This window comes from Mesoplodon bidens, assembly GCF_964165515.1.
Source record: "Mesoplodon bidens genome assembly, chromosome: 6".
Classification (NCBI taxonomy): Eukaryota; Metazoa; Chordata; class Mammalia; order Artiodactyla; family Ziphiidae; genus Mesoplodon; species Mesoplodon bidens.
Genome location: NC_138162.1, coordinates 114,067,848 through 114,086,183, shown reverse-complemented (window position 1 = coordinate 114,086,183; position 18,336 = coordinate 114,067,848). Strand labels below are relative to the sequence as shown.

Here is an 18,336-nt window from a genome sequence, read left to right as displayed (position 1 = left end):
CCTGCAGACAACCACCCAGACACCCTAATCAACAGGGATGTTTCTATGCTCCTAATGGCCAGAGATTCCTCTGAGCTTTTAATTAAAAGTACCTTGTCCAAGGACATAGCAATTTAGAGTTTCATCAGCAACCATCAGTTTCCCTTAAACGGAATTTGACCTATATGGTGTTGAATACTCAAGTCAGCCCAAGGCCTAATTTATTTATGAACCAAAGCAAGCCCTAAATGCCAGTTATCAAGGCTCTGATTGTTCATATGCATCTAACAAGAAAAAAAAATAGGAAAAAAGGGAAAAGACAGAGAAGCCCACTTTTTCTCATTCAAGCATTTCATTTCCTATAGGCCTGATGGGTAAGAAATGATTCACGCTCAGGATCACTATCTTTTTTTATTTTCCTCTATCAGTGTCGTGAAACATCCTCCAAAATGAAAAAAAAAAAAAAAAAAAAGGTGGAGCCACACAGTTTCTTGGTTCATTTTTCACCTTGGGATTTTACCTGAATTTCAATTTCCCATTAAGAGTCTGTTTGTTTGATCCCTGGAAATTGAAATGTAGGCACAAGCCTTAGATAAAAAATTAGTCATGCTGCTTTCACCCCCGAGCTGGTGCTACTGGATGAGAGCTGAGAGGAAATTTGAAGGGAAAGTTGACAGTTAATTTAACAGACTCATTCTCTTCAGGTCACCTTGGGACTCCTTGTTGGTCAAGGAACTTGTAAATCAACCTGATTCTGAATTTGACTGAAGAAAGTCACTGAAACCTTAATACTCAAATACCTGCAGAGGTGATAGAAGAAATATTTTGGACACAGTAATGATGGTCTCCTCTGTCAAAGACATCTATGGGGGAACGCCACTTAGATAAAGATTAAAGCCCACTGCAAGGCTTGCCCAGGTGAAAATGATGCCCACAGAGCCCTTGGTGGGATTAACTTAAAGAGTGAACGAATGAATGAAAGAGAAAGAAAGAAAAAGAGAGGGAAGGAAGGAAGGAAGGAAGAGAGAGAGAGAGAGAGAGAGAGAGAGAGAGAGAGAAGAAAGAAAGAAAGAAAGAAAGGAAGAAAGAAAGAAAGAAAAGAGGAAAAAAAAGAAACGGAGAGAGAAAGGTAGATCTGGGGGGAGATCTTCCATAGGATTCTGTCATTTCCATGCCCTGCCTTATCAGTGTCATCAGAATAATGATGCTGAAATAGCCAAACCTCATTATTTCTAAATTATGTCTTTTCTTTTTTAAAGATACTTAAATGTATTTTATTCCACAGGCCACATCCAAAGGTCTTCCAAAGAACCAGAAAGCAGATGTTTGCACTTAAAAGTTCTGTCTGACACTATTAGTTTGTTGTAGTAAATACTGAAGAAATGCACATTGTTGGGAAGACAACACTTCACATGTAGCTGTTCTAGGTCAGCCAAAGTACCTGTACATGCCCTTCCCAGCACTGGCTGTTCAGGTCTCACATAATAACATCTACGAGGGAGGAGCTGGAGCTGTAACTGGAAAATAAGTCTCCTTTCTGCCTCAGAGAAGCACCATGGCCAACTGGAAAGACCCCAGACTTTAGCACAAGACCATTAAGCAGGGATGGCATCCTAATTCTTGCCCTCAAAAGATGAGCGACCTGGGACAAGTTATTTAACTTCTCTGAGCTCAGTTTCTCATGTGTAAACTAGGAATGACAATAAGAACAGCCTCACTGGGTTGCTAGGAGGGTTAGGAACAGCCTGAGTATACTTGGTAGTTGCTCAAGAATCGAACAGTAGCAGAAATAGTAGCGGTAGTATCAGGCCATCTAACATATTTTCAGATATGATGAGAGAAGATAAAAATGTATAGCTTTGATAAACAGAGTCTATATTAAAGAACAGTAGCAAAATAGGACTTGGCAAAATCCCTGGTAAGCCTGAGAGCAAAGAATTCTGTGTATAATCTGCCAGCCTTTGGGGGGCGGTGGAGGGACAGCCATCATGGCCGTTGTAAGATTAGATGCTAAAAAAAACCCCATGAAGTTAAATATTTACATTTTGGAACCTCCAGAAAGCAGGCCAGTATTTTCTCAGCAGGCTCTAGCTGCATGCTTGAAGGAACACTAGGACTGTTTATACTCCACGCATGTTGGGTGCACTGTAAAATGACAGATTGGGGACAGGTCAGAGCAAAACTGTGACAGAGGGAGAGCTAAATGCTCTTCGCCAGGTATCTCTGGGACATCACCTTCTTCGAGGAAGATACCACAACTCTAATTGCACCTAATCACTGTCCCATCACGTGAAACCCAGCATTCAAACAGAGATTCTGCAAAGTGCTCTGAAGGCAACAGGGAACCAGACTGCAAGCACGATGCGTTAGGAAGGGCTTCTCTTGGCAGAAAAGTGAGAGCTGACCTGGGCAGGCGTGTCATTTCCTGTTCCGTGCTTTCATTTTTCAGACCAAATTGCACTCAACCACAAAACCATCGTGTGCCCCATGATCGATGTCATCGACCACAATCACTTTGGGTACGAGGCCCAGGCTGGGGATGCCATGCGCGGCGCCTTTGACTGGGAGATGTACTACAAGAGGATCCCCATCCCTCCAGAGCTGCAGAGGGCGGATCCCAGCGACCCTTTTGAGTGAGTAGCAGCCGAGGGAGGGTCCATGGGAGAAGGGGCTGGTAACTCAGGCGTGTGTCCGCTGGAGACCCATCTCTAATGAAATGGAATAAAACGGGTGGCAAAACACTGGGGAAAGGTCAGACCTACAAGTGGTGTAAAATCACAAGCTGTGCTGAGTACCTTCTTGAACTTTCTGAGCGTGAGAGGGCGTGTGCGGTATGAGAATCAGTAAAGGCAGAGTTCACAGCAAATGCCCGGAAAAGGGATGCAGTCCCTTTCAGCCATTCTCTTAGAGGTTCTTTCCTCATTTTCAGTTCCCTCTGCTTTCTGCTTTTCCCTAAAGGATTATTTAAATTAACTATTTTACTTTTCTTTATTAGGGAATGATATAAAATATGAACCAGTATTTAGGCCTAGGTTCCATGCCCTGCTGGGAACTGCTTCTTTATAAAGGAGGGCCATATTTTGGATGAGCAGCTGCTCCCAGAACTTAAACTTGGGGAATTCAATCAAATGATAGATCCAGAGGAGATGATCTTTGATAATATTGCCCCCAGTTTAGTTCTATACAGATATAAGTTTACAGTAATCTATTGATTTCTACAAAGCTAAATTCTTTTTTTCCAATGTGGACATGAGAACTGTCTATGTCAAGAAAAAGAAAAAAATATGGCTCAGCTTGACAAACTATTAGGACCATTAATGGTTAATGGTGAAATTTTTCCAAAAGTTACCCAGAGATTTCCCAAGGATGCTATTATCTATTCCTCATACTTTACCCTTTTGATATCCTTAAAACCTTTATAACTTTAAAACTATTATATTTTTTCTTAGTACAAAAAAAATGTCCAGATCAAGGCTTTGCACACTCTCTAAGATTCTATTTAACATGTGTTAAAATCTATACTGTCTTTTTCTGATATTTTATTTTTTTATTGATGTATAGTTGCTGTACAATATATATAAGTTACAGGTGTACAATATAGTGATTCACAATTTTTAAGGATTATACTTCATTTATAGTTACTATAAAATATTGGCTAGATTCCCTGTGTTGTACAATATATCCTTGTAGCTTATTTTATACCTCTTAATCCCCTACCCCTGTATTGCCCCTCCCCACTTCCCTGTCCCCACTGGTAACAACTAGTTTGTTCTCTATCCATGAAAGTCTGTTTCTTTTTTGTTATAGTCACCAGTTTGTTGTATTTTTTAGGCTCCACATATAAGTGATATCATACAGTATTTGTCATTCTCTGTCTGACTTATTTCACTTAGCATAACATCCTCCAAGTTCATCCATGTTGCTGCAAATGGCAAGATTTCATTCTTTTATATGGTTGAGTAGTATTCCATTGTATATATATACCATGGATGTATCTTCTTTGTCCATTCATCTATTGATGGACACTTACATTGCTTCCATATCTTGGCTATTATAACTAATGCTGCTGTGAACACTGGGGTGCATGGATCTTGTCAAATTAGTGTTTTGGGGTGTTTTTTTGGATATGTACCCAGGAGTGGAATTGCCAGGTCATATGGTATTTGTATGTTTAGTTTTTTGAGAAACCTCCATGCTGTTTTCCACAGTGGCTTCACCAATTTACATTCCCACTGACAGTGTATGAGGGTTTCCTTTTCTCCACATCCTTGCCAACATTTGTTATTTGTGGTCTTTTTTGATGATGGCCATTCTGACAGGTGTGAGATGATATCTCATTGTGGTTTTTATTTGCATTTCCCTGGTAATTAGTGATATTGAACATCTTTTCATGTGCCTCTTGGCCACCTGCATGTCCTCTGTGGAGAAATGTTTATTCAGGTCTTCTGCCCATTTTTTAAATTAGGTTGTTTGCTTTTTTGATGTTGATTTGTATGATTCTCTAACGCCATATACAAAAATAACCTCAGAATGGATTAAAGACCTAAATGTAAGACCAGATACTATAAAACTCCTAGAGGAAAACATAGGCAGAACACCCTTTGATATAAATCACAGTAATATTTCTTTGGATCCATCTCCTAAAGCAAAGGAAATAAAAGCAAAAATAAACAACTGGGACCTAATTAAACTTAAAAGCTTTTGCACAGCAAAGGAAACCATCAACAAAACGAAAAGACAACCTACAGAATGGGAGAAAATATTTGCAAATGATATGACCAATAAGGAATTAATATCCAAAATATATAAACAGCTCATACAGTTCAACATAAAAAAATCAATACTGTCTATTCATTAATAACATGGGCTATAAAAGTTTACAGTAGAGAAACTCCCAAGTGCAAAAATTACTTCAGTGACTCACTTTAAATTACAGTAAACATTTGATAAACATCAGGAAAATGTTTCTTCCAATTCTATTCTCTAAGAAAATAAACTCTTGGGAAAGCAAAGGGGATTTCAAAACACATTAGCCTGATAAAAACGAAGAGAAATCATTTCTTTTGTAATAAGCGCAACTCATTAAGTATCCAGAATTTCTGAAAGAGGCCTCTTCAGACGTGTAAATTGCTGGAGAGTTTTTTAGAAGAAATAATGAAGCCCATTGTTACTCTTCCAAATACTTCAGCCAAGATTTAAAGGAGATTGAAAACCACCAGGGAAGTTTTTTAGTAATCCAAGGGAAGGAGTTTCTAGTAAGTGTTTGTTGTGGGCCCAGATGAGAGATGATCTTTAGACATCTCTGAAGGTGACCATCTGAAAGTCTTGGCAAAGGGGCTTAGGGTGGGATTTAAAGTCAGGTGGGTGTGGCAGAGGATACAGAAGGACCCTAAACACGGTGGAACTGTTATTAGATGGCAGCTGATGGTAGAATAGCCATGGTCCAGCTGCTACTATTCAAGTTTGCCATGTTGAAGAGCAAGGATTCATCCATGATAACTTTTCCAATAAGTACTGTAATCGTGACTGGATTATAACAACCTTCTATTTTACTTCCGCTGTAACTGTGAGGCCCCTGCTTTCTGCAGATGTGGGATCAAAATGCTACCAAAGGAATTTCAGATGGTGAAAATTCCAAAAATATTCTCAGGCCCTGCACTGACTGTTGAAATTTTTGTCAGGCAGACCCCAGCTATGGCTATCAGAGTATCAGGCACCTTGCTTAACCCCAGAGCTGGCAGAGTTGCTAACTTTCAGAATTAAGTTACCTCTTGTTCCTCTCACCTACTTAGGTGGTTGCCATCCTGTCAACAATGGCATTCTGTCCAGTACGACTGCGTTTCTGCTTTAAGTCCCTTTGATTCCTAGGAAGGCAGACACTTTAGCCTTTTGTAAAAAATGTAGCTTCCAGGGGTGTCCACTTTGATCTTCGAAACTGCATTTGCCTTCCTGATAATAAAAGAATGCTTAGTTACCCAAGCAGCTCTGAGCAGTGTGTCAGCAACTCCATTATCTCGGCGGCCACCTGAATGTATGCATAAACAGACAGCTTTCAGCGAAAACTTGCTTCTCTAGATGTAAAGCTTTAAGATACACAGAACGAACGTGGTCTATGTATACATCTCTCAAGCCTTTCATGTTTTCCACTGGTGGCTATGAGGATTTCCTCGGGGGTGGGGTGGTAAGGGGAGAGTAGGCAGAAAAGTCGCAAAGAAAGGAACTACAGAGTAACATGGAAATGTATTGCAAATTCCAGGACCTTTCTGACAATATATATGCAAAGATTGTCTTTCTGTAGCAAGCTGATCAAATGTCCTGAATGACAAGACCTGAATTCTCCCATTGATTCTACCATTGTTGGAGTTTTCTCCAACTAGTGACTGCAGTAGTGTTTTTCAACCTGGAAATCCTGTGAAATTAGAGGGACATGCATAGTATTTAACAATTAAGGAATTGAATTGAAAATTTCAGAGTATTATACGGGTGCATAAGTATAGCTATTGTTTCTCAGATATTTGATTTCAGTTATAATGCATATATGATCCCAGGTCATGATATAAATGGTGTTTCTTAATATAGGTTACACAGTCACAAGAGTTCAAAATCTATCAGCTTCCTAAACTGGGAATCAAAACTTTCATCAACCTGACTAGGAAGGAAAAGAAAAACTCATAGACAACTTTGACCTCTAAGGAAAAAATTACATACATTTGCAAAGAGATCTAGTTTTCAGACAAACCACTCCTAGAATATGAGAGACAATGCAGTATTCACAGTTCAGATTATCTGGCAGTCACAGTTCTGATTAGATTGGATATATTTGGTAAACATTCTTGTCTCTTGAAAAAAAAATGAACTATTCTCCTTTACTGGTAGCTTATATCATGGCATAATGCCCTTAGAAAATTCTTGGTATTCATAGCTTTTAGCAGGTTTCCTTATTCCTGGTTTATTTCTAGTGCAGGGCACTTGGGAATTGAAGTCTTTTCTGTGTGACAAAACATAATATGCTCCTTTAGTCATGATGAGAAAGGGGAAGATATTCCTTTGCTTTCTGACCACTAACTTATTTCTTCAACCTTATCTCGGCATCTGAAAGTTTAGAGAGAACCAGAAGGAATTATCTTATCCAACTTCCCTTTAATGCAAGCAACCCCTAGACAGCATCCAACACAGATGACCAGCCTCCTCTTCTTTTTTTTTTTAGTGAAGTAGAGTTGATTTGCAGTGTTGTGCTAATTTCTGCTGTACAACTAAGTGACTCAGTTCTACACATATATACATTCTTTTTTTATATTGTTTTCCATTATAGTTTACCCCAGGAGATTGGATATACTTCCCTGTGCTAGACAGTAGGACCTTGTGGTCTATCCATTCTAAATGTAACAGTTTGAATCTGCTAACCCCAAACTCCCAGCCCATCCCTCTCCCACCCACCCACCCATCCCCTCCCCCTTGGCAACCACGAGTCTGTTCTCTATGTCTGCGAGTCTGTTTCTGTTTTGTAGATAGGTTCATTTGCGCCGTATTTTGGATTCCACATATAAGTGATATCCTATGGTATTTGTCTTCCTTTTTCTGGCTTACTTCACTTAGTACGATCATCTCTAGTTGCATCCATGTTGGACCACCTTCCTCTTGAACTCATCAGGGAAGTAATATTTGCTACCTCAAAACACTGTCCCTTCCACTAGACTGGTTGACAGGAACATTTTCCCGTGGATTAAGAAAATTCTACCTTCCTCATCCCAAATTGTCCTACTTGAAACACAAGGAATGTGTAGTTCCTCTTCAATGACAGAGCTGTTAAAAATCTTTGAAAACGGCTACCAAGGCAGACAAAAGAAACTTGTTTCTTCTCCATCATGCTAAGTATCTCCAGTTCTATCCTCATAACCTCCACGTCCTCCAGAATCCTTGGAAGTTCATGCTGATTGATGGAAATGCTCGATTTCTGTAAATTCACATGAATGCAGCAGTTTCATCCACACTTCTCCAACTTGTTCACAAGGATAATGTGAAATATGCCACCCAACATGTCAGGTACTCAGGCCCTAATATATGAGTCTGTCAACCTTAAAAATAAAGTTAATTTCTGGAGAATTTGCACTGGTTTCTAGAGATCACGCTTCCTTGTGCGAAGTACTCACAGTCAATTCAGCAGTTTATTCAATTTTGCGATTTTGCTGTGTATTTCAGAATCTGCTTCTATTCTGTCTTTCAGCTGTGGAGAGATTACTTTTACTCTGCCAGTCTTCTGCAAATAGATCTCCAACAATTCCCCAAAGGCTTCTAAAACATAGAGTTTTAATCATCATGGATGAAATTTTTGTACACCATCATTAGCCAGGACTGAGATTCTCTATTTTCCACTTTTATATACCATCAATTTCCAAAATTTTAAAATAAAGGTATCTGCACTTGGGGGTGAAAAAGCCTCATAGGATACAAATGTCCATTTATCCTCTCAGACACCCCTATGTCCACAGACACATCAGTTTGAATTCAGTGCTTTCTCTACCAGTTACCTAGCCTAGAAATATCTCAGGGCATGGATAGCAATGGCCATGACCCTTTGGCAGGCATCTCAAGGTTGGAACTTCAAATACTGAAGATCTCCTGAGATGTAAGCACCAAATGTAGATTCTTTGGGGCTGGTTCTGCAGTCCAGCACTGTGAAGCTAAGCCCATGTTCAAAGGGATAAGATTCTCCCTGTCTGTTACGGAGAGCTGTATCCCTGTGACATGAAAGTAAGATGCCTTCTGAAAAGATTTACTGACAGGGTCTTCCTTTATTCTTCCAAGGGACAGAGTGCAGATCCCCGGAAACTTGCTAACTATCTTTCCTATACAGGAGTGTCATAAAGTATGGATGCCAACACCATGTGAAAGGCAGTAACCCTTGGGTAACAAATACAATGCTGTGCTAAATTTTAGAATTGAATCAGAAAAAAAATATGCCAGTAAGCATAAGTTTATCAAGCTAGAAGAAACCTTAAAGACAATTCCACCTCTCATTTATTTATTTATTTTTTAAATTGAAGTATAGCTGCTGTACAGTACTGTATAATTTACAGGCATACAATATAGTGATGCACAATTTTTAAAGGTTATACTCCAACGACAGTTATTATAAAGTACCGGCTAGATTCCCTGTGTTGTACAATATATCCTTGCAGCTTATTTTATACCTAACAGTTTGTACCTCTTAATCCCTTATCCCCATATTGCCCATCTCCTCTCTCCCCACTGGTAAGCATGAGTTACTCTTTATCTGTGGTCTGCTTCTTTTTTGTTATATTCACTAGTTTGTTGTAGTTTTTAGATTCCACATATAGGTGATATCATACAGTATTTGTCTTCCTGTGTCTGACTTATTTCACTTAGCCTAACATCCTCCATATTCATCCATGTTGCTACAAATGGCAAAATTTCATCTTTTTCATAGCTGAGTAGTATTCCACTGTATATATGTACCACATCTTTATCCATTCATCTGTTGAGGGACACTTAGGTTGCTTCCATGTCTTGGCGACTGTAAATAATGCTGTTATAAACATTGGGATGCATGTATCTTTTTGAATTAGTGTCTTTGTTTTTTTCAGATATATACTCAGGAGTGGAATTGCTGGGTCATATGGTAGTTCTATTTTTAGTTTTCGGAGAAATCTCCATACTGTTTTCCACAGTGGCTGCATCAATGTACATTCTCCCCAACAGTGTATGAGGGTTCCCTTTTCTTCACATCCTCACCAACATTTGTAAACTCAAAATGGATTAAAGACCTAAATGTAAGACTGGATATTATAAAACTCCTAGAGGAAAACATAGGCTGAACACCCTTTGATATAAATCGCAACAACATTTCTTTGGATCCATCTCCAAAAGCAAAGGAAATAAAATAAAAAATAAACAAACGGGACCTAATTAAACTTAAAAGCTCTTTGCACAGCAAAGGAAACCATCAACACAACGAAAAGACAACCTACTGAATGGGAGAAAAAATTTGCAATATGACTGATAAGGGATTAATATCCAACATATATAAACAGCTCATACAACTCAATACAAAAACAAACCACCTGATTAAAATATGGGCAGAAGAAGTGAATAGACATTTTTCGAAAGAAGACATACAGATGGCCATCAAGCACATGAAAAGTGCTCAAGATCATTAATCATCATGGAAATGCAAATCCAAACCACAATGAGATATCATCACATACCTGTCAGAATGGCTATCATCAAAAAGAACACCTCTTGTTTTTATAGAAGAAGAAATCTAGACTAGAGTCTATGTGATTTACGCAGTGTCACAACTGATAAATTTAACAGCTACTGCTAGAATCTGGGCTTGCTGACTTCCCATTCTGTGCTGCATTCTTTCATCCACACCACGGTGGTGGGGAGAAAATTTAGAGTTGTTAAATGCCTATTACTATGTGTCAGGCGCGGGGGAGGAAATCTCCATGTATTGTGAATTCACTTAATCCTTATCTCAAGTCTATGAAATAAATAATACCATCTGCGTTTTTACAAATGAGGTAATTCAGGTTCAAGAAGTAGTTTTCTAAAGTTTATGTAAGAAACTGGAATAAGGACCCAGATGTAAGGATTCATACTATTCCATGGAAATTTCCACCTCCCTCTCTGCTCAGAGACGAAACATTCTGTAGTGCTTCAGGGATAATCAAACAGAAAAAAACATTTTCAGAGAAAACAGTGACTTCTTCTTCAAACAGCAGTGCATGCAGGTAAATGACCACCACAAAACTGAAAGCATCACTGGCCATCACCAATCCTCTCACAAGTCTTTTCTCCAGATGTGTTCGACACTGAGTTAAACAAAATCATGCCAGGTCACCTCAACCAGATGGACTGTGGCTGCACAAGGCTGCCCAGTGGAGGGGTCTAAGCAGGGCTGAGAGCTGGCCGGCCCTCTGCTGGGAAGGCCAGGGTCCCACGCTTGGGCTGCCCAGTGGAGAGCAAGAGTGGATCGCTCTCCTTGGTGGGCCCTGTAGCTTTGCCTTATTAATGCAGAGCAGAGAACAACAGACTTCAGTCAAGTCACTTGCTGCCCAGAATGAACAACTAGCTTTAGTCAGCACCTTATTTTTTTTTTATTTTTATTTTTTGCGATACGCGGGCCTCTCACTGTTGTGGCCTCTCCCGCTGCAGAGCACAGGCTCCGGACGCGCAGGCTCAGCAGCCATGGCTCACGGGCCCAGTCGCTCCGTGGCATGTGGGATCCTCCCGGACCGGGGCACGAACCCATGTCCCCTGCATCAGCAGGCGGACTCTCAACCACTGCACCACCAGGGAAGCCCCAGTCAGCACCTTATTGATTGCATTGTTTGACATTCAAAATTGTAACATCCCACTTGGGTAAATTCCCAGTGGGGACTGAGCTGTACCTTAACTTACTTAGAATTTGAAAGTAAAGATACTCACTTTTACTCTTTTCACATGAGTTTTGACCCAATATTGCCCATCCTGAATTTAATCAAGATTAGTAAGGAATAGGCTCCCCATGTGGAAAAGGAGACTGGACGGGTCTCTCCACTTTCACCTCTGAGTTGCACCAGGCATTGTTCACCTTCTCCTTTTTTTTCAGTCCAGCCCCTGTTGGGTTACCTGTAAACCCTGGAATATCCATTTGGTAGGTGGGAGAATTTTATTCATATTCTACTTCTCAAGCTAAGTCAATATACCTCACAGATTTTGCTGTGACCTTCAAGCAACTGCTTCCAAACTTCGCCCCCTTTTCCCTCAAAAACCCAAAATGATGCAAACAAACTACCACAGTATTAGCTGCCTCAACCTCAATCTTCAAACACCTAATTCTCTGTGATTAAGGTTTCGAAACTGTAGTCTCAAACTTTGGAGGGTATTAGGTTAGAAAGCAACATGGATGGACCCAGAGATTGTCATACTGAGTGAAGTAAGTCAGACAGAGAAAGACAAATATCATAGGATATCACTTCTATGTGGAATCTGAAAAACTGGTACAGGGGGCCTTCCCTGGTGGCGCAGTGGTTGTGAATCTGCCTCCTAATGCAGGGGACACGGGTCCAAGCCCTGGTCTGGGAAGATCCCGCATGCCGCGGAGCAACTAGGCCCGTGAGCCACAACTACTGAGCCTGCACGTCTGGAGCCTGTGCTCCGCAACGAGAGGCCGCCATAGTGAGAGGCCCGCACACCGCGATGAAGAGTGGCCCCCACTTGACACAACTAGAGAAAGCCCTCGCACAGAAACGAAGACCCAACACAGCCCAAAATAAATAAATTAAAAAAAAAACTGGTACAAATGAACTTATTTACAAAGCAGCAATAGAGTCACAGATGTAGGAAACAAACTTATGGTTCCCAAATGGGGAAGAGGGGAGGGACAAATTGGAATTGATATATACACACTACTGTATATAAAACAGATAACTATTTTATTTATTTATTTTTATGTTTATTTTTGGCTATATGTATAAATATATTTATTTATATTATCGCAGTGTGCGGGCCTCTCACTATCGCGGCCTCTCTTGTTGCGGAGCACAGACTCCAGACGCGCAGGCTCAGTCGTTGTGGCTCATGGGCCTAGTTGCTCCACGGCATGTGGGATCTTCCCAGACCAGGGCTCGGACCCGTGTCCCCTGCATTGGCAGGCAGATTCTCAACCACTGTGCCACCAGGGAAGCCCAAAATAGATAACTAATAGGGACCTACTGTATGGCACAGGGAACTCTACTCAGTACTCTGTAATGACCTATATGGGAAAAGAATCTAAAAAAGAATAGATACATGTACATGTATAACTGAATCACTCTGCTGTACACCTGAAACACAACATTGTAAATCAACTAGACTCCATTAAAATTTTTTTAAAAAAGAAAAGAAAATACATTCATCAATTTAGCCTAGCGATGAGTTCCAGGGAGAGTGAAATAGGACCCCAGCTCTCCAAAACCTCAACCACAGTTCTTGCATGACCTTTGAATGATTCCAGAAGTTCTTCCATTAATCTAACCAAATAACCTATTTCATTAAGCCCATGTAGTATGTAACGTAAAATCTAACATTTATAAAGCACTTCTCTACATTACCTAATTGACTCCTTGTAATAACCCTCTGGCGTAGGTATTTTTCCAGTTTTGCAAATAAAGTGAGAACCAGAGAAATTAGCTAACTACTAAGAGGTAAAACCAGGACTCAAATCAATGTCTTCATTCATTCAGATTTCAAATCTTAGAGCTAATCAATAATCTCATAGGCATCAAATCAATGCCTTCTTTCACTCATTCAGACTTCAACTCCCCGGGTCAATTGATACTTTTCATTTCCTCCCCCTTGAAGAGACGCTTTGGCACCCATGAAGTGCAGTGGTTTTATCAGTGAAGGTTTCCTGGCAAGTCTGTAAGGAGAGCAGGAGAGGGGAAAGATTGCCTTGCTCCCCACAGTGTCTTATCTGCAGCTTAACTGTCTTATCTTACCAGCTTAACCAAAGCTGGTAGGTTGAAAATGTCAGCTTTCCGTTTCTTCCTAATGAAGGGAAATGTCAACAATGACAGCTTCTGGTCTGTTTATAACAAGACCTAATTCAATATTTGACAATCACAAAAGGACAAAATGTTTAAGGAAAAATACTGTCAAATTTCTAAGTGGTGCCCTACTCTACAGAGGGTGAGAATCAAGGAACAGAAATGTCTCAGGGTCTTAAAAACGAATCAAAACATTGAATAAGATCAATCTCCCTCGAAAGCCCAGAATGAAACCCCATGGAAGAGTTTTTTAATGTCAAGTTAAAGGCTGTAACATGGGCAGAGGTGTTAGAAAGCAAAATTGTTAATGATCCGTCTGTCCCCATGAACACCCCTCCCCATTGCTCCTTCTCTGGGCTCTCGGGCTATCCCAGTCCTAGGTCTCGGGGTAGAATCGCCATCTGATAAACACTTCACACCAAGGGCTTGTGGTGAGCCTTTTCCCTGGTCAGGACTTCTTTCTCCCTCTCCAGGGGGAGTGATCTTTACCCCAGCAAATGTTCCCTATGCATTTCTCCCTTTTCCAGCATCCAGGATAACATTAACAAAATTAATTCCTGAATAAAGTCACTGCCTTTATCCTACCTGTGCTGCCCTGCTCTTCTTCCCTCTGTCCTGCTCTCTGGAGGTCTCTGGGTTCCTGAGGTGGCCGTGGCTTTGATGCCCTCTTTCTGATTTCTGACCATGAGCTGGACTTCTAAACCCATTTCTGCCACCACTCCCTTTAGGGTCACTCCGTCACAGGAGACCTGGTAGACCATGCTATTTTGAAAGGAGATGAGCCCTATTCCTGCAGGCTGAGATAGATTCTTGTCCCTGTTCACCAGTCACTCAGGACTGCAGTCCCAGTGGAACTCAGAAACAGCCTCACCAGGACTTTTGTCCTACGGAGCCCCCGTCCTTGTTTCTTCGGTACAGTAAGTCCCCTACCTACGAACAAGTTCCATTCCAAGAGCAGGTTCTTAAGTCCCATTTGTTCATAAGTCCAACAAAGTTAGCCTAGGTACCCAACTAACAGAATGGGCTGTATAGTACTGTACTAGGTTTATAATACTTTTCACACAAATAATACATAAAAAACATCTTTTTGCCTCGCTCCACTCTCTCAATTATCTTCACTTTTGTTTCCATCATTATCTCTTGGTGCTTCTTAGCAGTACCAGTTACCTCACCACTGCTTTTACACTTGCTTCTGGACATCCTGGGCTTGAAAATAAAGATACTGTACTACTGTACTCTACAGAGTCCTGTAAAGTACACAAAAGCACAACCAGTTGTAGAGGATGCACGCACATGACAATGTACGCCAGACACGTGAACTAACTTCCGTATATGGACACGCGAGCGCACGTTCGCATCTTTGAAAGTTCACAGCTTCAAGGGTCGTGTGTAGGGGACTAGTTGTAATATCTCCTCTTGAACCTTGGACTCGGACTCTCATTCCTGGTCTCGCAGGTTAGTTAGCTCCTCCATAGCCAGGCTGCACACTGAATTCTGCACCCCAGGCTCCTCTGGGCAGAATCAGCCCGTCACCTCTCCACCGCCAGGGCTATCCAGTACTTACCGATAAACCTGCACCCCTTAAGATTTAGCAATGGCTTCTGACGTACTGAAGAACTGTGGAAGTCCCAGATGGACGGCTGACTTTTATTGTCCATTTACCTGTTCTTTCGACCATGAACCGCTTTGCTCTGCTTCTCAAACCGGTGTCCTGAGTCCATCTTTCTGTCTCGTGTGTGATGACTGTTTTCTGTGTCCTTCCCGCAACCCCGAGATGTGCCTTGATTCTACATACACTCACTCCTTGTCTGGACTCCTGTATGGGTTCTGTGCTCCAGGATACAATCACACTGAGTTCCAGATCCCCTGTTTCTGATTCCCCATTCTTCTTTCACTAGAGTTCTACTAGCATTCAGCTAAGGAGAAACCGCCATGAACGAGCCCCCTTCCTAGAACCCAAGGTTCAGCAACATTTACTCTACCTGTGAGGACGTCCTACCAGAGCAGGAAGAATTTAACAGACCCTCTGCCATTCACCCAACTTCCCCTTTCCCTCCCAGGCAACAGGAATATCAACCCAAGGCCCAGGTGCATTTAGCTTTGTTTTCTCACCTGGAAGCTCCCGCTCTGCTGTCCTCTCTTTCCTTCCCTTCTCGAGCCAACAACTCTTTTTTTTCCTTCTAATCGTTGCCAACATTGATACTAGAATGAGGGCAGGGAGGACTGTTTTATTCGATTTACTCATCACTGCACCTCTGGTACCAAGTTCCTGCCCATAACAGGTGCCCAATAAATATTTATTAAATGGATGCAATAAATATTAAGTTCAGGAGAGGATACGGTCCCACAGAGCTGTGTATCCGTGAAGAAGAGGTAACAGTTTTTCAGAAAAGGAGAACAGCCGAGGAAACCGCTACAGCACAGTATGTGTAGGGCGTCACCCGAAGACTAGTCTGAACAAGAGGTGATTCTTATAGGGGAGTGGTAGAAGATAAAGAAAAATAAATGATGGTCGAGACCAGACTTAGAAGGCCTTTATGCTGCATGTAGAAGGAACAGAGCTGATAAGGGAATGTTCTAGGAAAAACCATCTGGTAGTGGAAGGCCTTCCTGGAATCCTTTACATTATGAATGATAATGAAAGTCATTTGGAAAACCACAATCCAGGAGAGAACATCTTTCACAAGAGGCTGGTTCTTAATAAGGTAATGAAACTGATCCTTCAAGTTCTCTCCATTTCTAACAAGCACCGAGATGCCGTCAGAATCCAGGGCTGTCAAGTTCTAGACACCGACTGGAACCCGAGGGGAGCAGTGGGCCGTGAGGGCGCTGCTGGAAGTCCAGTGGAAGGAAGGGCTGGGGGGGTGGTTCATGGACTTGGCGGGGGTCGTGGTCTTAGAACTGGAGGGTAGGCAAGTATAACAGCCTGGGGAACATGCACAGATATGAAGTCTAGTTAAGAAAATTAAACCTTACACGTGGTGTTCAGATGAAGCCTTGAGTGTTTATAGTGAAAGAAATGAAGAAAACTGGAGTCTGCATCCAGGACTCAGCGGGCAGGGGTCTGATGGCCCTGTGATGCTGCTGGACCTGAGCAAAGATCAGAGGGCAGGTCTGTAACTTGACCAAAGGGCTGGACAGAGAGTGATTGAAAGTCTCTTTTCCTGAAGTTCTCTGCCACAGAGATGGAACATGTTGGCTGCCAGGGACCCAATTCCATGATTTTATATATATATGTACTCATCATTATATTATTATTTTATATTATAATTATAAGGATTAGGATGACTTTATTATCATTATATAAATTTGATTATGCATATTAAATTTGCTTATAAATCACCTCAAGCTATTTTTTTTTTTTTTTTTTTTTTTTTTTTTTTTTGCTGTACGCGGGCCTCTCACTGCTGTGGCCTCTCCCGTTGCGGAGCACAGGCTCCGGACACACAGGCTCCGCGGCCATGGCTCGCGGGCCCAGCCGCTCCGCGGCATGTGGGATCTTCCGGGATAGGGGCACGAACCCGTGTCCCCTGCATCGGCAGGCGGACTCTCAACCACTGCGCCACCAGGGAAGCCCTCAAGCTATTTTTTGAAATGAGTCCATATGGATAGTAAGAGCGAGAAATACATAAAGCCTATCTTTGAGTCTATGATGAGGTCTTCCAAGGTGGGTGGTTTTCGTTCCAAATCACATGGCTGGAGGTGAGGGTCTAATCCTTCGGGGTCTCCGTAAGGAAATACTGTAGACAGGGTGGCTTATAAACAATAGGAATGTATTCCTCACAGTTCTGGAGGCTGGCGAGTCACAGCACTGGCAGGTCTGGTGTCTGGTGAAGGCCCACTTCCTGGCTTACAGATGGCCATCTTCTTGCCATGTCCTCACCTGGTGGAAGGGACAAGGGAGCTCTCTGTTCCCGTTTTCATAAAGGTACTAATCCCATTCATATGGGCTCCACCCTCATGACCTCACCGCCACCAGTGGCCTCACCTCCAAACACCATCACACTGGGTGTTAGGTTTCAACATATGAACTTTGGAGGATGCAAACATTCAATCCATAGCAGTGAGACTGTGCTCAGAAATGAGTTGTATATATGATTGAAAAGCAACTTCAGAATAAAGAAGTGAATCAATCAAAAATGATGGATTCCCCATCTCACTCTTCTAATAAAGTTTGAGCAAAAATAAATAAGCAGGATAGAATAATAAAACAGTAATGCACACACACCCTTGATGTAAATAGAGATGAGTGATTAGAAAAGTAATATACTTGTATTAGCTTCCCTGTGACTGAAGTGGTCCATCTTTATTGTTTGCAGTCCTGATTATCTATTTGGGGTCCAGGAGCAGTATCTACAGTGAAGCCATATCCACGGAGGAAACACTTTTAGCCAAACCACCATTCCCTCCTTCAAAGCAACAATTAAGCAGTTTCTTTTTCTTCTTTTCTTTCTTTCTTTCTTTTTTTCTTTCTTGTCTAACACTTCTTGGGGTAAATATATCCGAAAATATGATAAGGAGAAAAGGATGTCTGCTTTTGTTCCTTGGCGTGCCAACAAAAATCGGACAAAGTGAGCTTCTTGAGGGGGGGAGGTTACAGGACATAACCCACAGGAGAGGCAAAGGTCCAGGCCACCCATCAGGGGAGCCTCATGTTGTTGGGGGTGGAGACCTGGAGTCTCCAGGCTGCAGTTTCTGAGTCAAAGGCACCTTGAGGGCACCTGCCAGCTCGAACCTTCTTCGGCTGGGGGACTGGGGTCACACCAGGATGTTTGTGGTGCCACGTCTTCCTCCTCGGTTTTGGCTGCTCTCCCATCAGTAGGAA

At 41.7% G+C, this 18,336-nt stretch overlaps 1 protein-coding gene across 1 annotated transcript in view; it reads left to right on the top strand.

Moving 5' to 3' along the window:
• Positions 1–18,336, top strand: part of GALNTL6 (polypeptide N-acetylgalactosaminyltransferase like 6) — a gene marked incomplete at both ends in the record, with an annotated part of 1,083,563 nt that overhangs the window by 888,368 nt on the left and 176,859 nt on the right. The window contains one exon of the mRNA XM_081237627.1: positions 2,429–2,612. Within this exon, the coding sequence (XP_081093753.1) occupies positions 2,429–2,612 (184 nt within the window). The remainder of the gene's footprint in view (positions 1–2,428; positions 2,613–18,336) is intronic.